The 25036-nt window shown below is 38.7% G+C and overlaps 1 protein-coding gene across 1 annotated transcript in view; it reads right to left on the bottom strand.

Moving 5' to 3' along the window:
* Positions 1-25036, bottom strand: part of il1rapl2 (interleukin 1 receptor accessory protein-like 2) — a 437033-nt gene that overhangs the window by 324033 nt on the left and 87964 nt on the right. The window contains exon 4 of the mRNA XM_020706755.3: positions 5276-5384. Coding sequence (XP_020562414.1) covers positions 5276-5363 — 88 coding nt within the window. The 5' untranslated portion in view covers positions 5364-5384. The remainder of the gene's footprint in view (positions 1-5275; positions 5385-25036) is intronic.

The raw sequence follows: 25036 nt of genomic DNA, 5'->3' as shown, positions 1-25036 counted from the left end.
AACAGAAAATCTTAAAAAACATATTTTAGGAACACTAGTGCTCTCTGAGTTATTTACATTTTTTGTGCAACTGAAAGAATTAATGAATTGTTCAGCAAGAAGGTTTAAAGTTTTTCCAAAGGGGTTTTAAATACATTTTCTTTACCATGATAAAGTCACATTTTATCTAAAGAAACTGCATCAAAAATAGGCCAAAAGATTTATTTTTATAATTTCAAAAGAGCAAATTCAATAAAGTAATAGGGAAATTCAGCTTAATGCAGTGATTTACAGCTTGATTAATACGCATTTAAGAACAATAATAATGGGAGTATTTACTTTATACTGGGTGTGGATCAAACTACAAATGAGTGACAGCTAATAAAAAAATCTCTGACACGATTCAGAGGACCACAACTGTTAAATACACTTGAACACGGTTGCACTGCAGGGTTCAATTTATCATCAATTCTCTCACACATAATGACTGACCTAACCTGAAGTTTATGACTCAAAGAGGAAAAGATTTGCTATTAGGGGAATTAGCTACTGCTTGTTTTTCTAAAAGTTTCCCTTTGGTAAATTTAGCAGTTCAGGTTGGATGACCCCGAGTCGAGGCTTTAGCCGTGCTGCTGCGGGGTCACAGCTGGGGGTCATCTCGTGCTTTCTCTTTTCTGTAGTCTACATCACCCAAGCTAAATAAGGACCACATGTAGCCCCAAGGGATTTTTGTTTTCAGACGCCCAAATGCCAAAAAAAAAAAAATTATATATATATATATATAAAATGCTAATACTGGCACAATAATTCAGCTTTAGCTAGAGGAGAATGCATCTTGTGGGTTTTTACTCTCATTTCTTTGTGAATGTTTGAGATTCATCCTTTAAAGTGTCACTCTAATCCTTTCATAGATTTTAAAAGTGTCCCCATTGGTCTTTTAATTTTTAAATAAAAAAAACTGTTGTTTTCAGGACATAGCTTCTTTGAGCAGCAGGAGTTCAGGAGTTGGTGCAGTGCGATTCGTGTACTGTCCCTCTTTTCTCTCTCCCCTCCGGGTGAGTGGGAGTTCTTCCAGATTCCAGTTGGCTCATCCGTGCTCCTGTACCTGAATGTGTACCTCGTCTCTGACTCACCTCTGCTCCTGCTTCTACACCTAGCTGTGTATCCTGTCTACGGCTCGACTCGCGCCCCCGACTGTCCCCCCAACTCCGTCTGGATAAAGCTCATCTGCTGGACTTTAAATATGTAGTTGTAGGGTTTGATAAGTTAATTCTTCTCTATGAGTTCTGGTAAATCGCCTGTCCGTCCTGGGGGAGGATCCCTCACTCCCTGAAACTTTTTTCTCTGATTTCTTTGCAAATGTTTGAAATGCACTCCTTAAATATTTACATTATGAACTAATTTTACTAATAGATCAGCTTAAATCCATATCAAGAGCAGTAGAAAAGTCAAACAACAGACTATCCCAAAGGGACTCATCTAAATTAAAGCTCCTCTGAGATGTTGGTATTTTTTTGTCCTTGACAACAGCAGACATTTTGCTGAGAGTTTCAAAATTGAATTTTCATGAAAGATAAATGCGTTCAGAAAATGTTTACGTAATTGTCATCTTATGTAACAAAACCCGCATTTACATACTTTTTTGTTTGATTGGGTCATTTGGGAGACATATTTTAGAGCAAGTTATAAGAGGTACCACAAGGATGAGACATACATGAATGAATGAATAAATGCCATTTTTTTTTGGGGGGGAGGGATAAATCTTCTTGTCATCAAATATCAAAGCTGCTCAAGTGTCACTGAACTAGTGCTGAACCCAAACAGCCTGAGGGCAAAAACACACAAACAGATGCCTGACCTCTGAGGCGGAGAAAGCAGGGAGGAATTCCCTGAAAGGGTCAGACAGTCAAGCATTTCCATTCCTATTTCCGCCTTTAGAATTACCAAAAATGAAAGCGTACATGTCCTAATTGGACTAAACCTCACCTTGTTGGGTCTGTTCACATTCCCACCCTGCTCTTTGCTGCACACCACCACAATTTGTCAGCTGATGCTGCAACAGATGCTGCATCAAAGCAACTCTTCAGAGTAAAAGAGAAAATGGTATTTACGATACATATGGTGTCCAGCTTCACACACACAAGCCGAGTCAGATCTAACAGTCTATCTTTGGCTCGCCCACACAAATGTCCGCTTGGCTCTGCTCTGATCACATAATTGCTGTGTACACACCTCTCCCACACAGACACACAAAGGGCACATCCAAAGAGCAGGATATATATTTATATTTACTATACAAGAACGCCTTCAAGCTCACTACTTTCACTATTCCTACGTAGAAGCAATGGTTTCACACATGCAAGCATGCCTGTCAATACACGAGAGTACAGAGAAAATACTTCCAGCATCTCACCCACACACTCGGAGCACAATGGAGGGCGAGCGTGCCAGAGACACAAACAAAGACAAAAAGATGAAAGTGGGCAAAGAGTGATCGCAGTGATCACTCCAAATTCCCCAACTCTTAGAAAACAACTCTGCGCTTCCTTTTTCCTTCAGATCAAAAACGGACAGCGAAAGTACTACTAAAAATGTCAAAGTTTGCCTCAACTCTTCCTTATTTATATATTTTTAAATTTGATTAACACTTGGAGACAAAAAAAGTGGTGGGGGGGGAGTATTTCCCTAAATATCTGCTGGAGTTACTATGCAGCTTTTCCATTTGGAAGATGTAGCAGATGCTAACATTTTAGCCACAACAGTTGTAAAAGAGAAACACAACTGAATGTCTTAGTCACAATGCCGTTGTGGGTGGATACATGTTGTCAAAAATGGTCAAACCTGTATGAGGCACGGAGGTGGCCCACAGAAAATATCAATATTGTAAACTACTCTGTGAGCTCGTAGAGTGAAAATGGTCATACATGTTTTTTCTGTGAGCATCAGGTCGTAGTGAACAATTATACAACATGCAAGGGTAAGTAAGGGTGAAGTCAGTGAGAAGTAGGCACATCGTAGCAATTTCTCATTTTTCTAACCCCCAATTCCTGCTGATTGTGCAAGCGGCTCATTTGTGCTGTTCATGCAATAAGTGTGCGCTCCTTGTGCACAGCCTGACTATAAAAATTTTGTCCGAGTGTAGTTTGTGTGGCCATCCTACGGGCATCCTATAGACGTGCATCATGTGCAAATCACATTCTTGCAAATTTGCCAGTACTCTCACCTCCTTAATGACTAAAACAGCGGTGGGCAAACAGTGGATTAGGGGCCAAATGCTTCCCATTACACTATTTATTCTGGCCCGCCAAACTGTAATAAATTAATATTGACAATGCTTATTAATATTTTATTTTCTCTGTAATGATGGTTACTCCTCATGGATGGTGCACTAGAAATACGTTGACATTTGTTTAGGTGCAGAAAATCCTTCTGCATTCATGTGGTGTTGAACGATTTTGTTGTTTAGCCGATGTTCACGTGTGTTGGACGTCGTGGAAGTCGGACAGGTATTTTTTAAATCATTCCATCACCATGTTTTGAAGCATTTCTCTAAGTTGTCATTTTTCCCTGATGGACATCAACCTGTTGGTGCAATTGGCAGAAAAAAACAACAAAAAACACAAGTTTGAAATAAAAATTCCAAAATTTTCAGTTTTAATATGAATTAAAGCATGTTTTCATCTAGATTCTATATTATTTTGTTCTCTTATAAGGTGGATTATCAAAACTCTGGGGCGGCCCTTTAACAAATGTTAGAACCATTTGTGGCCCACAAGTCCACACTGCCAAGTGTGGTAGAAGAGTGTGGTGGAAGGGCACCATACAACACCGGACTTGCTTAGTTTACCTTTTCCTAGGAGTAGGCTGAAGGGCTGGTTTTGGTTATGCAGCATTCTGGGTTAGCCTTTGCAGACTCTATGGACTGTGCAACAAAAATGCTTCAACCATCTCCTCCTAACCTTTGCAACAACTATTATTAAGACTGGCATCACATTCATGACGTAGTACACAGTATTTTATGTTAAATCAGCAAAACTGAGGAAGAAGACTCTTAGAAATTAGTTTCTATCCAGAAATCCTTTTATAAAAGCATAATATATGACCCTTTCCTGCAGCAGGTGTTGGTCTACATTTAGCAAATCAATATTAACAATCAGTGTTCTGCTTTTAGCTGCAAATTTCGGTTCATTTTGGCTGAACTCAGACCTGTTGTTTTTTCTTTAAAGCAGCTAAATTCATATAATGTGCTGAATTAGATCAAGGATTTTAAGAAAGATTAGACATTATCAAAATATAACCTCATTAAAATCCATGATTTTATTTTGAAGAACAAAAGCATTTACCTCAGTTTGTGGTTTTCCATAAAAATAAAAAATCTAAATTGTGATCCAATATTTTTCTAAAGTTTCCCAAATATTGCCTTTTTTCTTATTCTCCTCTCCCAACCAAACTTAAACAGAAAAGCATCTGAAGAGATGGGCTCAATTATTTAGACCAGCATTTTCAATTATAAGAAAACAAAAGAGAAAGATGGGGTTGCATTACAGCTGAATCGATTCTAAAGGGATTTATATAATTAGATAACCAAAGTTTGCTAAAAACTGCTAAGTCATTTTCTATGTTTTTGTCACTTTCAGAACTTGGCAAGAGTGCAGTGCAATACAATTACAGATGCTGATAGTACTTTTCATAATTGAAGAACTTCTAATTGAAAAACTGCAGGTGAAAAATTCTGCACCAACAGCAGCAGCCTGGAACTGAATCCCAAGCAGCAAATGAAGAGCTCATCCCACATTTCTGATTCAGAACACACGGTATCATACAGAGTATGAACTATGCATCGATTGGCCAGTCTAAATCTCCAATAAGACCGACACAACAGGTTGATTATGAATCAGCGATAATCAGCAGATCTGTCGTAAGCTGCCCGAGTGATTCCCCCATTGACACCAGAACCCAAACAGATGCAGCAAAGTGAGCCTGAGATGAAGAAGGGAGCAGTTTTCTAGGTTGAAAAAGCAAATATTTCATAAGCATAGCATCAAATTAAGACATGTCAAAGCGTCACAAAAGACAAGAGGAAAGAAACTCGCCCAAGAAGTAAAAAGTAGCGCTTATTTGACCAAAATAAGACTGAAGAGTGGAGCACTCTCAAAAGAAAAGAAAACAACCTGAGAGCTCACTGAAAATAAATCAACAGAAACATTGGAAGTGTTTCCAAAAATAAAAAATAAAGGAGGTTTCAGGCATTTTAAGTGATCTTGGGGAAAACAAACACTGAGGCTCTTCATCCTACCTGAGTTCCTCTTGGAGATGTACTTGACGTCATCACAGTCTCCAGAGGCAGCGAGGAGGAGGAGCAACAGGAAAGATGAAGTCTTCATGTCCCTATTTGTTTGTGGCACCTGGACAGAAAACGGACAGAGAAGACAAGATGTTGAAAGTGAAAAGTTTAAATCCACTTTAAAACAATTAAAAACAGAAATTTTTCCACAGAAAAAAAAATTATTAGTTTGTCTCTTATTAGATTTAGGTGTAAACTTGGGGAATAAAAGCCAAAAGAATACCAGAACTTGGTAAATGGTGTATACTTATAAAGGTAGCTGAAGATGAAGATCTTTTAAAGACTCATAGTTAAAAAAAAGGAAAATGATGAGATTTAGATTTTGAGGCACAATGTGGCAGCTGGACATTGTAACCAACATATAAGATCTAATTTTGAGATTTTTTTGTTTTAATTTAGAAAATCGTTGTGCTTTCTTAAGGTTTTTGCTCTATGATTACATGGCAAAGATATTTCATCCTAAGTTCATTTCAGGATGTTGTGCTACTTTGCTGTTTCTTCATGGACCTAAGGCCGTGTCACACAACCGACATGTACATTTTCCACACATGGTTCTAACATTTTCTGCATTCATCATTCGTCAATGTGCGTAGATGTCCGTCGAGGGTTTCGGACGACGAGTTTTACGTGAATTCGGTTTTCAGCTGTTCAGAATTTTAAGTCAGTTAAGAATTATGCAGTTTGTGTATTTTAACTATTTTATACGTAATGATTATGTACATATTGCTCTATTATTTGGGATTTTTGTAAGATTTGTGTATTCATGGCTTTCCACGACCATTCCACGTACGTTCAATAGACTTTATACGCCACCAATGTTTAACTTTTCTATCGTGTATACGCTGCACATACCACTGGAAAATTATGTAATTGACGCACAAATCATCAATAAACTGCAAAAGTAGTGCAATAATCACACGCAGTTCATGTTTTACCTTATTGTTGGTCATTTGTTATAAATCGGTGAAAATATCACGTAAAAAACATGTTTTTTCATTTTTTCTACATATATTTACATATGAACAATTTCAATCTGTGCCATTTATGCAAAATATACGTAGTGGCTGTGTGACACTGCCTTAACATAAAACAAAGATCCATTTATGTCCAAACAGTGGGAATCATGAATACTGATTTCTTAAAGATGGTTTAAGGAAATCAGGCAAAGGTGACTTAAAATACTGCAGGTATGTGGGTGATACTCTCAAAACAAAAGACAGTAAACGCATCTGAACAAAACTGACATTTCTTCCAAAAAAAGTTTTATTGAAGGCAGAAAATTGTGTACTTTTCAAATAATGAAAATCACGTTTCTGAGGCAGAGTTTGCTTCAATCAGAAGATGGAATGCAAACCCTGCAGAGGCATCCGCACTCACCTCCAAAACACACTCAGCCTTTGGAGCTGTCATGTAAAAGTGACACTGATAGAAAACAATCAGCTTTCCTCATGTACAAACCGCACTGTGTGCCACGGTACACACAGACTCACACGGGGGAGAAGCAGATTTGCCATGCCAGCGGTTGTTTCATGATAATAAATAGGAATTCCAGCTTGAACTCTGAATGAAATCGCATCACCTCACATGAACAGCAGGATGGCTGATGACAGAGCTCAGAGTGGTGCAGAAATGGGAGCCACTGTTACATGCTTCCGAGGGCGTGCAATGCAATAACAGGAAGGGGGAAAAAAAAACAATTTAAAATGAGGAGAAAAAACAGAAAAACACTGAGTGTCATCACCACCTTTAGCTGGGTGTCTTTCTTTTTTTAAACCTTAAAGACACCTTACGCACCAACTCTGACTTCTGTTTTCCCCCCGTGTTTCAAATTAAAAAATGACAAAAAGAATAAAAAAGATATGCTTTATTTAATTTTTAAAGTGCAATTGATTTGATATTTCGCCTTAATCAGCATTGCACTTTCCCTTCATTCATACAGGAATTAACCACGCCCACTTTTATGGGCAGAGATTTTGCCTTCTTCAGAAATAATTCAATTTGGCAAAGGGAGCAACATAAAACCATGTGACATACATGAAAACGCCATATTTGTCTCAAAAAGTTCAAATCACATTTCATTGTATTATCAATTATCAATATCATTAACCCTTGTGCTATCCTAGGCACTTTACCATCGGGAGTTGGGTCATCTAGACCCACTAGACGCTGAACCTTTTTTCTTCAATGATTTGTGATCTTCACTGGTGTCCATGGATTACATGAAATCTTTCCACCTTTATCCACCTTAGTCATAGGGAGAACAAGTCAATAGGATGGGGTCATTTAAGATAGCACAAGGGTTAAAGGGGACTGGAGGATGCCTACATTTTTTTTCCATCTTTTTAACAATAAGGAAGCATTTTGCTTCTGTTTGTCATTCAACCACAAGGAGGAGCATTTCAGTGACTTTTGTGCGGTCCGAGTCCGGTAAATCCAGAGGTTTGTTTCAGCAACGTCATCCAACATCAAACCAAAGCAAAATTAAAACATAAACATGTCTGATTTGCTATAATTACCACTAAAGATAGCATCTAAAAAGCCAAAAAGTTGTATTATTTTTCATTTTTTTTGTCGCAGTTTCATATCTGGAGCAAAGTAAAATAATGTAAAACCACTGACTTGATTTTTGTTTGATATTTTCTTAGGAAATTCTTAAATTCTACACTAATGCATGACTTTGGAGATCATTCTGTAAATTAACCCCTTTGTGTTGTTTTGCACTTTAACATTAGTTTACTCCAATTTATGCCATCAGATCTATAACACCATGAAGTCCATTCAAAGGAACACTCATTTCACAACAGACAAGTTGTGCTACCACTGAACTGACTTTTCAAGTCCTCCTCATAATGCCTAGTTAGTACCGTTATGATCTATGTAAGATGTTTGTTTGTTTGTTTTTCTCTGTCGTGTCAAATTATGTGTGTTGTATGTCTGAGTTTTATGTACTTCCAGGATTTTTTTTCTTTTGGCAGATAAATGCTTCTGTGTGAATATAAACTACGTGCTCTTTTGTTGTTTAACAAAATCGTCATGACTGAATCCAAGCTTCATTTATTGTAATAAATTTACTGTTTACATTTAAAATCCAGTTTAGATGTTTTGCCATATACAAAGCACAATTTGTCATTTACATTTACAGTATGTACGGCGAAATACAACTGTTATATGCAAAGTTATAAGCTACCCAACAGTTCAGAACGTAATCTAGAATATGCAGCAACTTTTTTAACTCCTGTTTCAAGGTTCTTGCATTTAGCCCCTAATGGCAGAACACTCGTATGTGGGCCAGGAATGAAGACACTAAGCACTCTTTATCTTATCGTCTATGTCACCCTTTTAAACGCACATCTGTTGCACATAAACTCTCCCAACATGCTAGCTAGGAGAGCAACAGCTTCCTGTTTGATGTTTGCACGTGCAGTAAAATAAAAACAATTAAAATACTTAAATGTTTATGCTTTTTCTTCTGCATTTGGCGATAATTTTTCAAATCAAGTTAAAAATAAAGTAGTGAGCCACTGCAAAACAAAATCTGACTAAATAATAAAATATTCTGAATGTGTTTGCTTGAGTTTTAGCAGCATCAATATTCAGATTTCTCAGGTTTGGGGTCAGAGGAAGATCATGGGATGAGACAGCACATTTTCAGGAAAAACACATCCTTACTAAGTAAAATTCACATCCTATTTTGTAAATACCTGTTATTTTCTTCCTTTTTGCCTTTCAGCTGCTTCTTTTGGGTTATATTTTGTTTTTGCTCCTCTCCACCAACATTCATTTTACAAAAAACGAAAAAAATGAAGGAAACATGATGCATTTTAGCATTTATACCTCTTGAGAGTCTGTATTTTTTTTCGAAAAATAGACAAAAAGAAAATCACCAAATGTGTCTATTTTTTGTGAAATAATCAATGTCAAAAAAGGACATTTCCAAAAAAAGAACAGCTCCTTTGGAATAATACCAACTATCCATTCAATTTCTTTAACCCTGTGTTTTGATGTGTCAGAGTTGCTGGAGCCTATCCTGTTGGGTAAATTCTGTTGCAGGGCTACACACATGCTCTTAAATTCTTAAACCTAGAAACAATCTCGAAACTCAAATCAACCTTTTTGGACAGTGAGAAGAAAACTGGAGTTCCTGGAGAAAACCCACTCATGCTCACACAGAAATCCAAGACAGGATTTGAACCAGGGCCTTTTCACTGTGATACAAGAATACTAACCAGTACTCCACCTTATCAACAATCCTATATTCTCTTTTGTCTCCAGTAAGGATACAGGAGGAAGTTATTGTTTTCGTTTCTTATTTGTGTGTTTTATTGTTAGGTGATTTTATTCACATTTGACTTCATGCTCAGCAATTTTGATGCTCCTGCTTTTATAAGTGTCATACCAATCAATTGAAGAAAAATCCAAACGATAGTAGAATTTGTGCCTCCTTTGAGATATGATTGTTGCAAAAACAATAAAACTTGATAAAGACTCAAACTCTTCCAATAAGCTGCTGTTTTGATCGGATATGATATAAAAGTTTCTATAATGAAGTTCGTTATCCCCAAAAGTCTGTGCTGTTTTGGTGAAAAAACATTTTTAATAAGTTAAACACTTGCATGAAGACACAAGTCGTCCTCCACCTCCCCGACACACACAAACACCCGCACACACTCAGTCATAAAGATAGAAGGCTATTCTTGTCCCAAACAGACCAGTGTCGAGGCATTAGGCAGCCTAAGCAACACATCCCCTATTAAAGAAAGCCTGCGGTCCTTTTCTGTCACACTATCTATCTTACCCAGACTGCGTGAGTCATGCTCTGCTGGCTGCAGAGGCAGTCTATGTCTTACACAGGAATGTAAGCTGCTTCATCATCACTATTAAAAATTTGATATCCACCCTTTTAATCTCCTCAAGAGGAGGTGTAATTACTTTCAGGCGAGCAGCAGACAACCCTGCTTGAGCATTCCACGTGGCTGTGGGAATGACTTTTTTAATGTTTTTCTATATTTTCCTGCATACGTGGTTTAAAGTCGGGAAAAAAACAAAATCTGTGACCAGTGATCACATTCAAATTAAAAAATGAGAAAAACCGCTTTGGACTTGTAATGAAGCTCCTGAAAACAGAACCGACAAAATGTCTGTCTTACAAAGAATAATGTCAAAAACAGATGTTGTAAAATTTTATTTAAGAAGAAATCTTTAGCAGTTTGAAGAATCTCTCCTCCTACTATGGGCAAGTCATGGTCAGGTGGTTCAAATGGAATTTTTGCAGGTCTCAGAGGTTTTAATGAAAAAGAAAACATGCTCAGCATTCAGAGAGGATCTGCTGCTTTCTGGATAGTTTCTCCTTTTCTTCTCTTATCCTTAAAAAAGGTCATGCGTGATGATGTGATTTGCAGTTTATTTAAAACACCAAGAGCTGTTTAACCACAGGCCATGCCGCATTTAAAGATCCACTCTGATGAAAACTGTGTTTTTGGTATTTTTAACATGTTCTTGTGGCATTTTTTTTTTTTTAAAGATGGAGGACAATTAAGACAATTGAGCTTATGGATGTATTCAGACTGGACACATGAACCAGAGTTGGTTTCCCACGATAATCCAGCACACATTTTCAGTCTGAATACAATTAAGTGGACCCTGGTCCGTGACCAGGAACCAGGAATCAGGTGCTCTTATTTACAAGCTTTAGTTCTAAACAGAAATATACAATTGACGAAAAAACATTTTTCCGGTCCGGATACACCCTAAAATTTAATTTTGGAGTAACTCTTTAATCAAATGGTTGTAAATTAGGAATAGACGAAAAAATACAGCTTGTGAAAGATTGTAGGTGTGATGTAGAAAATACGCTGGGTGGGCCACAACCTCCCTGTTCCACCCCGTTCTGATGTAGAACGGGGTGATACATAGATCCATGTATGTTTTCCTCATCCGAGTAGGCGTTTGACTCAAAAACTGTACGGCTGGGTGGCTCCAATATTCCTCGCCATTTTTGTAGAACCGCTAATGTTCGGTTGGGGTTGTAAGGATAACGCAAAAGAAATGGTGCAAACAAAAGGATGATGGGAAATGAAGAAAGGCTCACTGCGCAAAGGGTCCTACAAATCAGAGGCGAATCTCTGATGCAGAAGCTACATTTCAGGAAAAAAAACACATGTTTATCGTGTTGGCTAAAAACAAAATAATCATAAGTAAAAGATCACTGGGAACGCTTTGAAAATAGATTTTTTTAAAACAATCTGAGTGGGCATTTAATGTCTTACATTGGTTTTCCCTGAGCTTTTCTTACTTTGTCTAAAAGTTTTAGACTTGATCAACAAACCCAAATATTGTTTTACTAAAAAAGTGTGTTACTCATTATCAAATGCTTGATTCTTTTCGGATCTTTCTTGATTTTAAATTGCTAAGTTTAATTGGGCAACTGACAACGTATATATTTATTCATACAAATTTGATGATTACAGAGCACATGAAAAGTTAATTCAGCGATTATGTAAATGTAATGCACTTGCTAATTGAATCAAATATTGCTGTTTAGCGTAATATAGGACATCAACATCAACTTCACAGCTACATTAGAAGAATCGACTTGCAAATGAGGTTTCTGCAATCTTCTGGTGCTCTGTGAAGGCAGAAATTAGGCGCCGTCTGCACTTAATCCTCTCAGGTGCAGCTTCTGATGATGTCAGGCACAAGCACTTCGAGGAAACGCATCCCTTGATGAAATCGGTGCAACCTTTAGAATGCAGCGAGTAGAGTCATGAAAGCTATGACTGTTCCATCTGCAGTCACTAATTTGAGAGATGTGGTACACACTCATCAACCCCGTGCATGCCTCTTTTAATGCGATCACTTTGATTAAATTGTGTACAGGCAGCACCAGCCTCTCAGAATATAAACACAGGAGCATCTGTGTTTTGTGAGCTCAGTCAAATGTTTTGGCTGAGACTCAGAAGGCCCATAAAAGCCTTGAACACGACACTGTTAATGGGAGCGAAGCAGCGTTTGAGCACGGGATAAACTGTCTCAATTGACATTCAGTTTTTTCCAGCAATTAGTGATTATTGGTGTTAAATCAGCTACTTAATACATGGAACAAACCAGTGTTTGTGTTTTATAATAATATAGTGGGACAAAAATGTATTTAATTATTCACCAATTGTGCTAGGTTCTCCTACGTAAAAAAAAATATGAGATAGGCCTGTTATTTTCATCGTAGGTACCTCAACTATGAAAGACAAAATGAGAAAATAAAATCCAGAAAATAATATTGTCTGATTTTTAAAGAATTTATTTGTAAATTAAGGTGGAAAATAAGGATTTGGTCACCTACAAAAAAGCATGATTTCTGGCTCACACAGACCTGTACCTTTTGTAAGATGATCCTCTGTCCTCCACTCGTTAGCTGTTGTATTAATGGCAACCGTTTGAACTCATTATCTATATAAAAGACACCTGTACACAACATCATTCAGTCACACTCCAAACTTCATTATGACAAAAATCAAAGAGCTGTCTAAGGACACCAGAAACCAAACTGTTGACTTGCATCAGGCTGGGAAGACTGAATATGCAATAGGTAAGCAGCTTTGTTGTAAAGAAATCAATTATTAGGAAATGGAAGACATGTAAGACCACTGACAATCTCCACCCATCTGGGGCTCCGCGCAAGATCTCCTCCATGGGGTCAAAATGATCACAACAGCAGTGAGCAAAAATCCCAGAACCACATGGGAGGACCTAGTGAATGACCAGCAGAGAGCTGGGACCAAAGTAACAAAGGCTACCATTAGTAACACAATACGCCACCAAGGACTCAAATCCTGCAGTGCCAGACGTGTCCCCCTGCTAAAGCCAGTACATGTGCAGGCCTGTCTAAAGTTTGCCAGAGAGCATTTGGATGATCCAGAAGAGGATTGGGAGAATGTCCTATGGTCAGATGAAACAAAAACAGAAACTTTATGGTAAGAACTCAGGTAAAGAAGGAGTGGCTTCAGAAGAAGCATTTCAAAGTCCTGCAGTGGTCCAGCCTCCAGATCTTTAGAGTAGAAAGTCTGTGTTGCCCAGCGACAGCCCCAAAAGATCACTGCTCTAGAGATCTACATGGAGGAATGGGTCAAAATACCATTGTATACCAAAAATAACATTGACGCTTAGTCTTTATTGAGCGTCAATGTTATTTACAAAGATCCTCTAGTGATTGGTGTTTGTTGCATTGAACTGTAACAGAACATTGTTACTGCTCCAACATGAAGCATGAGGACCTTTCAAAATAAAATTATTAAATCAAAGTCAACATACCAACCACCAAATGATCCTCAAGTGTGGCCATAGTTTCAACTCACCTCTCCGCGAGGGGATGGGTCAAACCTAGAGAACAATTTCACTCACCCAGGTGTGCAATTACTAAAGGGATTTAAACTTAGGTTTCAAATATTACCAATCATTTGGCACCAAACTGTAGGACTACATTTATATTGTGCATGCACATTTTACGCCAGCTTTCAACAAAAGTCAAAAAGTCTTATAGTAATTTGGTCTTTCTTCTTGCATAATAGTGTTCCAGCAGTATTTCTTTTGTGTCATCCTCTACTGCCAGCCTCTGTTGTTTATGTGGCACTAACCCTTGTTTTACAAATCCAGACCGCCAAGACTGGTAATGAACTGATTCAACAGGTAAATGTTGAAATAGCTTGACTCTAAACTCTAGTGTTGTCACAAGAACAGGCAAACGGCTGGATTCAAGTGCAGCAGGTTTTTAGCTCAGCTAAAAGTCCACAGAGCTAAATCAGGGTCAGGCAAGCAGTAGTCGATAACAGGCATGAGATCATCAGAGAAGAAACAGGTTGGTCAAAATCCAGGCGAGGGTCTGGGCAGGTGGACGGCAAACAGAGTCAGGGTCCGTAGACAGAAGATCAGGTCCAGACATAACGCTCGCTAAGGAACGCAGAGCGGCACAAACAATACGTCGCACTGAGCTGAGCTCAATACAGTGCTTAAGTATGATTTGGTTGATTGAGTAAATGAGAGTCAGGTGTGCAGCATCCAGAAAGTGTGTGGCTAGAACTCTGGAGATAGTTCCCACTAGTGACCAGAGGGGGACACAGAGTTCTGACTTCTGACTGGTATGTTTTAATTTGAAATGCTTCTTAATTTAAGTAAATTTTCAAAAATCAAACAAATAAAAGCTCGTAGGTGTTATAACCCTAAATGCATGAAAGGGGAACTGACAAAACAATACAACAAAGAGAAAAACTTGTCTTGTTGAAATGACCTTAAATATTCACATCAACATTGATGACTGTGAAAGTTCACTTCTTAAGTGGTTCAGACAGGACTTTAGTGGCTTGGATGGCAATGAGTTTGAGAACCTCAGAACTTGAACTGAAGCACAAATGGTTGGGTAGAAAAAAGGCCAATATGAGCCAAGAAGACATTTCCCACATCATTACCCCACAAGCAGCAAGATTGGATTCATTGAACCCCGCTGCTGTTATGTAAGTGCACAATGACCAGGCAGAGTCTCCACTGTCCTGAGCTGACGGATCGCGCTCAGCTTCATAGCCTTCTCATTAACTGACAGGACCAGCGGCCAGCGTCATGTGCTGCTGTTAGAGCCCATTCACTTCAAGGTCTCTCAGCTGAAATTCAAGGCTGGCTCTCTTGCTAGTAACCGCAGGCGCATTTTATCTGCATATGAGTTAACTTGAATAAGAGTGGCCACTCTCGCTGACATCTATCATTGATGTGGCAAGTTGCACCCTCAGGGCTGCAACTGTTTATCACAGCAATGTCTGAAAATTCCAAGCATTGCAGGGAGAAAAACGACAGCTATTTCAGGTTTCCACATGGTCGACCCCCTGCATCTTCTCACTCAATGTAGACATTCTGACCTTGCATTGAAACCCTACCCGCTCAGCAGATGGTGTGATGCAACTTGGTATCGCCCTGCAATGATGCTGATTTCTTATTTACTTCTCCATGTTAAGGTTTTGATTTGTATCACCTCCACTCATTTACCCTTTCTTGAAGCTTCAGTGCCTATTCATTCAACAAAATATCTTCAGTTTTACTTTAAATGGCTGTACTCCACCTTGATGTGACATTCTCAGAAGCCATACTGCTCTCTTAGTTCTCCTTTTTTTAAGGTGTTTGGAAGCAAGTGGTGCAACATTTGGCACTTCTGGCTCCATAGCCATGCTTCAAAGACTGAGGTCAGCCAAAAGGTCACTAGTTGGGTCAAATCTGAATTAAAGCAACCACACATGCTTTGTGCCTGGCTATTTCAAAGCTGGAAAGTCTATGTTACAGTCCCCGAAACTTGCAAGTTGTGATGCATTTTATCATCATAAATGGTAAAGAAAATCCACTTGCTAGTAGTACATTCCAGCTCTCGGCTACTTCTGTGCCTCAGTATTCACATCCAAGTATAGGAGATACTAGATAAGAAAGCACAACAAAATGCCTCACAAAGTTGTGTTAAGCAGTGTTATCACTAAATTCTCAAAGTCTTATGGGTTTTGTAAAGATGCTGTACTGAAACATGAGTCAAGTTTAAGTCCAACCACCACTCGAGGCCAAAAGTGGGTCATGAGAAAAGTGAAGACGTGAGGTGATTTTTGAGCTAAACATTCTTTACTATCTGGAGCCTGACCCTAAGAAGTCAGTATCAGGGGTCTGTGATGGGGCTTTATCTACTGCTGCACTGAATGCTGGCTGGAGATAGTTGACTCATACAGGACACGTGGGCTCATTTTTACATTGCTGAATAGCTTCAGGACTGATTGGAAGCCTCTCTGATGGTGTTGCATGACAGCTGATGATGGAAAGATCCCACTTAAAACCATACACTGAAGAAGAAATTCGCTTTGACACAAGTCATTTGGCTCAGGTGGTTAGCCAATGATCGGAGGATCGGTGGTTCAATCCCGATGGCGTCTCCCCATTGGGATGTCAGTCAGCCATCACGATGGACGATGGCAAAACCCTACAAGGGATCTCATAAAAGTGATAGTATTGAAGAAAAAAAAAGAAGAAAAATGCTATGACGCTTTTCTACTGTTGGTTAGTTTGTTCTAAATCTTTCAGGATTTGCTTTGTGACAGATATTACAACAGATTTTAACATTTATAATGTAATTGACAGTATCAATAGTTATCTAATACATAAAACATTTTGCACATTAAAGTCTGTAAGTAGGAATCTCAAAATTAATTTACTGACATTTTTTAAATTTCCGTTTTTATGTTTGCAGTAGTTCAGAACATTATTTAATTAATATGTGGACAGGATGATCCAATCTCCTCTATCTGATACAGAGAGCTGTCAATTACTCCCCTAAAGCCAAAAAGTCCTGCCATGTTTCCACTTTTATCCAGAAACATTTTTAAGTTTTACATCAGGACGTGTAAAAATGCTGCAGGAGACAGAAGACCGATAAGATGTGGGATCCAGATTAGAGTTCGGTAACTGCCGCTTCCTCTATGTGGAGTGAAAAGAACACCAACGTTTAATGAAGATGTATTTGTTCCCCGTTGACGTTAACGCTACAATCATGGATGTCGCTATGTTTATGGAAAAACAACAACAGAGATTTGGAAAGTCAAAAGAAGTTTCGAACTTACAACATTCCGTTTGTAGTTTTGGAAAAAGAGACAGATTATGAAGTGGGCTATCACTTTGCAAACATCTCAATGATCCATGCAAACGGGCTCAGTGACAGACTATGGTTTGTGCGTCTAGGGAGCGGGAGTTTTCAGCAGACGGCCCTTAGGGGACAGCTCTCTGTCTCTTTCTCTGTCATTTGCGGACATTTTCTGACACCACCCGTGTCAGCTGTGTGACTGAAAGCTATGTGCAAAGTGAAGTAGGGGGGGTCATCATATGCTTTTAACATTGTGAAAAAAACTGCCTACATCTAAGCACAAACAAAACCAAAGAGATTGTGGCTGATTCCAGCAGAAACTATCTTATGTCACTGTGCATTCTGGGTTCTGAAATTTAGTGTGATGACACCAAAATGTCTGAGTCTGACTACATTGTTGCCCTAAAGGGTCAAAGTTACCCCTACCTAAGGAGGTTGAAGTATCCTTTACAGCCAGGGTGTCAAACTCCACGCCCCGAGGGCCGGCCTTTTGCTGGTTTTCCATAAAGTCCCGCCTTATCTGCTGCCGATTGTGTTGATCAGGTGAGTTTAGCCAGTAAGGAGCTTCAATGGAAGGTTGGTTGGAAAACATGTCGGACTCTGGCCCTAGAGGCCTAAAGTTTACAATGTCTGCTCCTTCCTCCTACAGTGTGTTAGCCTTCCAAACCACCTTTGCAGCTCTCTCCATCTAATGCCTCAGTCACAGGTTTTCGGGTCGTCTGGGCCAGTAGAGGGTTGTAGAGAGGAGCGGCTGCATCATAAGGGGAGCACAGGTGTGTCTTGCAATTCCAATGAGGCTTGTGCAGCCAGATTAAGGGATGCCATCAAAGTGAAATTGTGGCGTGTGTGGTAAGTGTGTCTTAAACTATTTGTAGGGCTAATGCAAGTTACACTTATGACTTACAGGCGATTCTGTTGTATGCGACAGTGGCTCAGGTGGATGAGCGGGTCGTCCAATGATCGAAGGGTTGGCGGTTCGATCCCCGCTCCCACCAGCCAAAATGTCGTTGTGTCCTTGGGCAAGACACCTCACCCTCCTTGCCCCCAGTGTGGCTCCACTGGTGTGTGAGTGTGCATGAATGATCCCGGTGATGGTCAGAGGGGCCGTAGGCGCGAACTGGCAGCCACACCTCTGTCAGTCTGCCCCAGGGCAGCTGTGGCTACAACCATAGCTTACCATCACCAAGTATGAATGAGGAGTGAATGAATAATGGACACAATGTAAGCGCTTTGAGTGTCTTGAAAAGCGCAGATAAATCCAATCCATTATTATTATTATTATGCAGCCTTTACACCAAACTCAAGTTATTACTAAGGTGTGAGTTCTGGCTTGCACCACATACAAGAGCAAGTAAGGGTGACAGGTGACTGATCCCATGTAAATGCTGCATGGAAGGTATGCACAGGTGATACGTAAGTGCCTGTAGGATGTCCAAAGAAACTACACGTTGATGCCTACCTTCCTAACTTCTAACACAATTATCACGTGAACAGCAGGAATGAACTCCTCACCTACTTCACCCTTACCTGTCACCCACAGCATGCTCGTAGAATCGAATGTGCCAGAACATTTTTTCTCTACAGGCCCATCGAGATGTCTATGACTTTGATATTTCTTGCAGGCCACCTGCTAGCCCCCTACAGGTTTGCCCATTTATCGACCACAGACAGCCCGTATCCTCCCTTAAGGGCAGTTGTGACCTTAGGTCTTAGACACATTAAGGGACTCTAGCTGGTAATTCACAAGTAAGGCAGATGCTGCTGCCATTGTACTGAAGTTATTAGCCACAGTTGCAACACTCAAAAAAACCACCAACCCAAAGTCTTATGGGTTCTGCAAAGATATTGCACTCAAAAATGAGTCATGACTTGATGTAAATGAGCCTAAAAAGTGGTTAAAAAAAGACTTCCCCCTTCTGCAATGAAATTAATAGGAAGGGAGAATCAAGTTTCATGCTGCAGGACCTCCTCATCTTATTCGAGAAATGAACTGAACACAGACACACACACACCAAGTATGGTGTGTGTTCTAATGAATGCAGCTCCACCTGTTTAGTGGATGATCTAATTGCTCTCCTCAGAACCCCATTTCCCGACTATTGCGCTGGTTAACGGCACCATTTAGCAGGTAAGGGAAGATGCTGCAGAGTCCACTGCCTCACAACTCTGCTCATTTTACAGATGTTGACATTTTCTGTCAAGCTGGAAGGGTTTTTTCTGAAGACTAAATCCCCCCCCCCAGACAAAAAGGGGTAGGGGTAGTTTTTAAAGAAGTTTTTATGCGTTTGTAAACATATTTGCAAACACAAATGAATGTGCAAAAATGGAAATAATCATTTCTGACTTCAGTTTTAATAGAAACTAGTGATTCATTTTATTCAATTAATAAAACATGAAGTTATTCTAAAAGGCAGTTGTTTTTTATTGTAAAAAAGTAGTAAAAAAAATAAGCTCTTTTTGCTTAGGATCAGTCTTGATAAAAGCCCAGAACTCTCCCATCTCCAAGATGTTATGATTTCTGAGCAGCACAAAGACATTAGAACATAGGCATTTAGAGTGGTGACAGTCCTTCATTAAATTGATTCAGTCTGGTGGTATCTTTGCAATTAGGTGGCTCTGCTTGATCAATTTCACAAGCTGGCTGTGAACACAATAAAAAGATATGTCTGTACAGCTGTTTGTGACTTTATTCCACTAAAGAATGGTTCATTTGCAAAATTCAGCCAGCCTTCTGTTGTGCAGAAGTCACACAAAGTCACACAAATAGGATTTTTTTTTTTTTTTGGCATAAAACCTGACAAGAAAAGAAAAGTGTTTTTCTACCAAATGTGAAGAACATTAAAAGTTAGCAAAAAAGGAAATTAGGCAAGTTTCCATAAACTCACTCTCAGTTGATGCAATAGAGTCTGCCTAAAGTAGATTAAAGGAAAGACAGAAAATTGAAAGATTAGATTTGTCAAAATTATTTTAAACAGACGGGCAAATGTTTGTACTTTGCCATCTTTATACTCTCTGTGCTTTTGGGGTTTGAATAAACCAAAAAGTTTGAATCAGCATAAATCTGAGTTTGACAAATATGTGTCTGTTTAGCACATAAATTTTAAGCCACAATCACATGCATCCGTAGGAGGGTTAGCCCATACACATGTTTTTGGATTGTGGATGATCACAGAGAAGAGTGGCTGCATCTCCAGGGAAGTGAAGTAATGTCTTGCAATTCCTTTGAGGCCCATGAAACGCCTGCCTCTCTCACCTACTTCACCCTTACTTGCCCTTGTGTTTTACGCAAGTGTTTACTGTGACCCATCTCTGCTAGCTTGCCTACTAGAAAAACATGCATAAACATTAACACTTTACTGGGTCACCACGCGGTCTGCGCCATTTGCATGTCCTGAACAGGTTTGCTCGTTTTTTTACCTGCAGACAGCCCGTTTCCACCCTTAGCGGCAGCTGTGACTACGCACAACCCAATATTATTTACGTTTGATTTTGGATACCAGTAAACAACAAGATGTATTTAAAAAATACCTTTCAATTCCAACAGTAGCTTTATCAGCATTATGTAAGAATATGCAACTTCTAAGAACCAACAAAATGCCCTTTGAAATGATAAATATAGATAGGATGAGCTAGAATCTAAAAACTTTAGCTAAATTTCCTTTAAAAGCCAACTTATTTGTAAAGTATAACTTTGGAAAAAGTAATGACACTTGCTGACTTTGCTTCCTAAAAATACCACCGGCCAGTGACAAGTTTGTTAATGTAGCCATTCAGCCGTGGACCTGTCAATAAAGAGGTAAACTTATGTTCCCCATCCAAGCCCTCCACTGTGCCTGACAGTTTAAGAGCCTGAAATGTGTCACTCTTTTTCCAAACCCCTATCACACATGTAGCCTATTTTATGCAACTCACCACATGTGTTTAAAACAACAGTAGGATGTCAAATATACAGTACAGTACTAATCCATGTTTTCTGAATAGAACGCAGAGAACCAATGTTGGTGGGGATGCCACCATGTTTGTCATTTATGGTAATGAAGGGGCTGCACACAAGCATGTTACATGTTTACATTTATATTGTTGTAAACACTTCTTGTATTAACAGCAGAGATGCTTTCTGTGATCTCAGATCATCAGAAAGATGACTTGAAAGATGTAAATATCTCAGCAATATTTTATTGATGCCACCAATGAGAGTCAAACTGGGATTATAGTGATAGCATGACGAGGACTGTGGCATTTTATCTCCCTTTTCCATGTTTCATTCCATCTTTTTTTCCCCCCACATTCAATAAAATTAAGTGCTCTTGTCTTTCTACTACTGCTAGGAGAGAAACAAATTCTATTCCACCAATAAATAAATAAAAAACAATGACACTAAAATACTAAAGCATTTTCCAATGAGTTTTGTTTCACCCTGCCAGAACTCTCTTTTGTTAGAGTTTAAGCCAAAATAAACAGTCAAGTTTGAGATTAAACAACATTTAAAGGCTGCAGAATGTCTCAGTAAAACCAGAAGAATTCTTTAAATACTAAAAGGTTTTTCTTATTTTAATTAGAAACAGTAAAAATGTCAGCCGCAAAATGTTTGACATTTAAGAAACAGCAACAGTAAAGGTTTTACGTCAATGTACAAAAAAAACAACCAAAAAAAACAAACAATTCTATCTTTACCCCACTGATAGAAAACTAATAAATGGGTGCATAAATTACATCTCAGGTTTTAGCTGATACATCATAGACAGAATGATTGATAGGTTAAGTTTTGCAGCTTTAAAATAAGCCCAAATTCTAATTCCTCCACCACCATGCTTTACAGTAAATAAAAACAGATCCACTGTTATGTGGAATACAACAAATGTATTTATTTTGACCTCATCTTTTTAAAGCAGTTGTTTTACAGTGCTTTATAAATGAAGGTGGTATGCTGGTAAAGAAGATCCTTTTTTTAAAGACGATTTTATAAACCCAAGCTCTGCCCCCAGTTCCTTTAAAAGACAGATTACTTTCTCCTGACAACCCTTCCATTCCAACCATGCTTGTGCTGTTTCTTTCTAATTGTACTGTCATCAACTTTAATATTTGATTAGTAGCATCAGGACTGCAGATTTGCAGCCGTGGACTCTGTAGCTGTTGCTCAAAACATAATTATACTGACTGAACTCAAAATGAACTTGCTTTTCTACAAAAAAGATTTTTGGGTTCTGTGTGGAGAATGCATCTCACAAAAAAGAAATGATCACTTAATGTGTTTTTTTATGTATATATTTTATTGTGAAAAATGTTAGAAAAAACTAATATAGGATCCGAAATGTAGAATTTAGCAATAATTGAGCGGATTTTGTAAGGATTTTTTATATCATCATTTAAATCTTATGGTTGTAAAAATATAACCATTTTTTTTCCATTTCCTAGATTTCTGCATTAAACATTTAAAAAGGTGCTCATATTTGCACATGCGTGATATTTTACCATAATAGTGTAATAACTCAGATGATATTAAATTTTAAAAAGTAGAAAAAAAGCCTTTATAACAATGTGACTTTAATAATTTCTTCAAATTTCCTTTTTTTTTACTTTAAAACCTTTGAAAACAAAGATATAAACTAAAAGCCTCAGAGACTTGTAAAAAAAAAAAAGTAAAAACCACAATATAAGTAAAAAAAAAAAAAAAATTCAATTAAATTTTATGAGAGCAAATTTTATGAAAGCAATTAAGACTCCCAGTTGCATTCCTGTAATCCAAGAGTTTCTTCTATGTGAAATGAATGTATTGCGAACTGCTGTTCCGCTGCTTTTTTATCCCTTTCACTCCCCGCCTGCCTCCATCCTCCTTTCTGGATTCTTGCTGTCAGGTTAGAGGCAGGGCACTGTCTGCCCGCCTGCCCACGCAAAACACCATCCACAGAGTCTGCTCACCTCTGACACACAGGAAGTTCACACAGAGAATAGATGCTGTTTTTGTGTAGGAAGATGTAAACAGTTTACATAGAATTTTTTTTTCTTTGTGTCCTAAATTCTGTGTGTGGATACAGATTTTTAAGTAATGATGATAATCCAAAGCTACTCTGGTTTAAGTCAACAGCTCTTACCCTTTTTCTTTTTGCACTTTTACTCAGAAGAAGTGAGGAACACGAAGTCTAGGCAAAAAGTATTATGATTATTATTATTTTTTATATAGTGTCAAGCCTATGTAAACTTTATCAATGTGTGGTAAAAATCTCATCAGCTACATGAAATGAACACAAGACAAAGTGAATGAGGCAATGGAGAGCCAGGACACAATAAAAATGGAAGTTCTATTAAACTTCTTGTGACAATCTTCATAGTTTCAAGTCATGTTCTATATACAAAAAAGCAAATAATTATTATTTTTAAAAGTAAGAATTGAATTAATCATTTGGAGTACAAATGAGTATTTTCCAATCAATTGTATGACTAAATATTGTATGTTTGATGTATATCTTTGTACGGAAATAAACCTCTATTGGTTGTCTTGTTTGTGCATTATTCTGGCTTTGATTGCTTGAAATAAGCCTTAGTCAACGCACATGTCTGCAAGTTAGGCTACGTTCACACTGCAGGGCTTAATGCTCAATTTCGATTTTTTAGAAGAAAAAAAAAGAAAATCAATTTTTTTTTTTGCAAGGCCTTCCACATTTCTAAATGCAAACTTTAAACTTTTGTGATCTCCTGTGTGAACATGAAACGACCCAGAAGTGACCCGCATGCGCAGAAGAGTACTCAACAGGGAACGACGTCACTCGTTGTTTGCGAAAGTGGCTAACGTTAACAATGGATGTCAACAACAGTGTTGTCAACAACGGAACTCTTTTTGCATCAATACATTCATTTTCACAAAAGAGCCAGCACAATAACAATCTTCTCATTTTAAGAAGGCATTGGAGCCAGAATCATCTGTACCCACTGTTGTGGAATGGGGATGTTAATGTGCTGGGGCCGCGCACGAGTAAGAGAGAGGAGGGAGCCCGTGCAGCACAGGAGGGAGTGAGAGGGGCAGTGGGGCGCGCATTCATGTTGTGTGTTACGGAGAAAGGAGAATGATAATAAAAGAAGGTTTTCCCCGGAATAAATGCTATTGACTCTTTATTAACCCGCTCTGGAGAATCTGAGGGTCCGAACGGGGAAGTGAACCCCGAAGGACGATCCGCCTTCGGTCCCCTGCACTTCTGACCACGGTCGGAAAGGGAAAAAAAAGAAAAGTATTCTCAGGGAAGGTTCAACACCACGCTCAGCCATTTCGCTGGAAATATTTTCAAAAACTGCCCGGTTCCGGTAAGAGCCCTCCAGTTTGGCCTGAACAGAGCTGTCACCCCAAGTATTAAATCTGTGACCTCGTTTCCCTTCCACTGACTGGTCTCAGCAGCATCGTCCGCCATGGTTGAGGTTTATGTTCTCATTCTCGCCTACTTCAACGCAGAATGACGTTTGTAGCGTATCAATGACGCACGGGTCGGATACATGTGGCCTGGCCGGTCAGACGGCGGTCGCATTTCAAAAGATCGGATACGTATCGGATTCAGGACCACATACCCAAGTGGCCTGGGTCACATTTGAAAAGATCGGATCTGTGTTGTTTAGACCGGAAAAGATCAGATCCAGGTCGCATAGGGGCAAAAAATAAATAAATAAATAAATAGATAAATAAAAATCGGAGTTGGGTCGTTTCAGCCTGCAGTGTGAACCTTAATGTCTATAAAATACAAACAATGAAGGTCCAAAAATGGTAAAATTTAGCCCAGGGTTTTGACATGTTTGCTCATTTTATCAGCTGTTAGTGTGTTTCAACAGTTCATCTTATTATGAAGTATTAAAGAAATGTATTTTTATCATCATTCAAACTGCTGATTAAAACAGTGATTGATCAAACGCTGTTTGACCTGCACATCAACTTTGATCTAATGTGCTTGACTGAAAGAGTTAAGAGTTATCGTAACCGCTAGAAAGAGAGAAAGTGTCTGGAGAGCTGATGATGATTGAAAGCCTAACTGCTCTATACAAGAACTTTGCATCGACCCTGGGATAACCCCTCTATGTCTGCAGCA

The sequence above is a fragment of the Oryzias latipes genome, chromosome 10 (assembly GCF_053564925.1).
Source record: "Oryzias latipes strain Hd-rR chromosome 10, Olatipes_Hd-rR_3.1".
Classification (NCBI taxonomy): domain Eukaryota; kingdom Metazoa; phylum Chordata; class Actinopteri; order Beloniformes; family Adrianichthyidae; genus Oryzias; species Oryzias latipes.
This window is presented reverse-complemented; position numbering and strand designations above follow the sequence as displayed.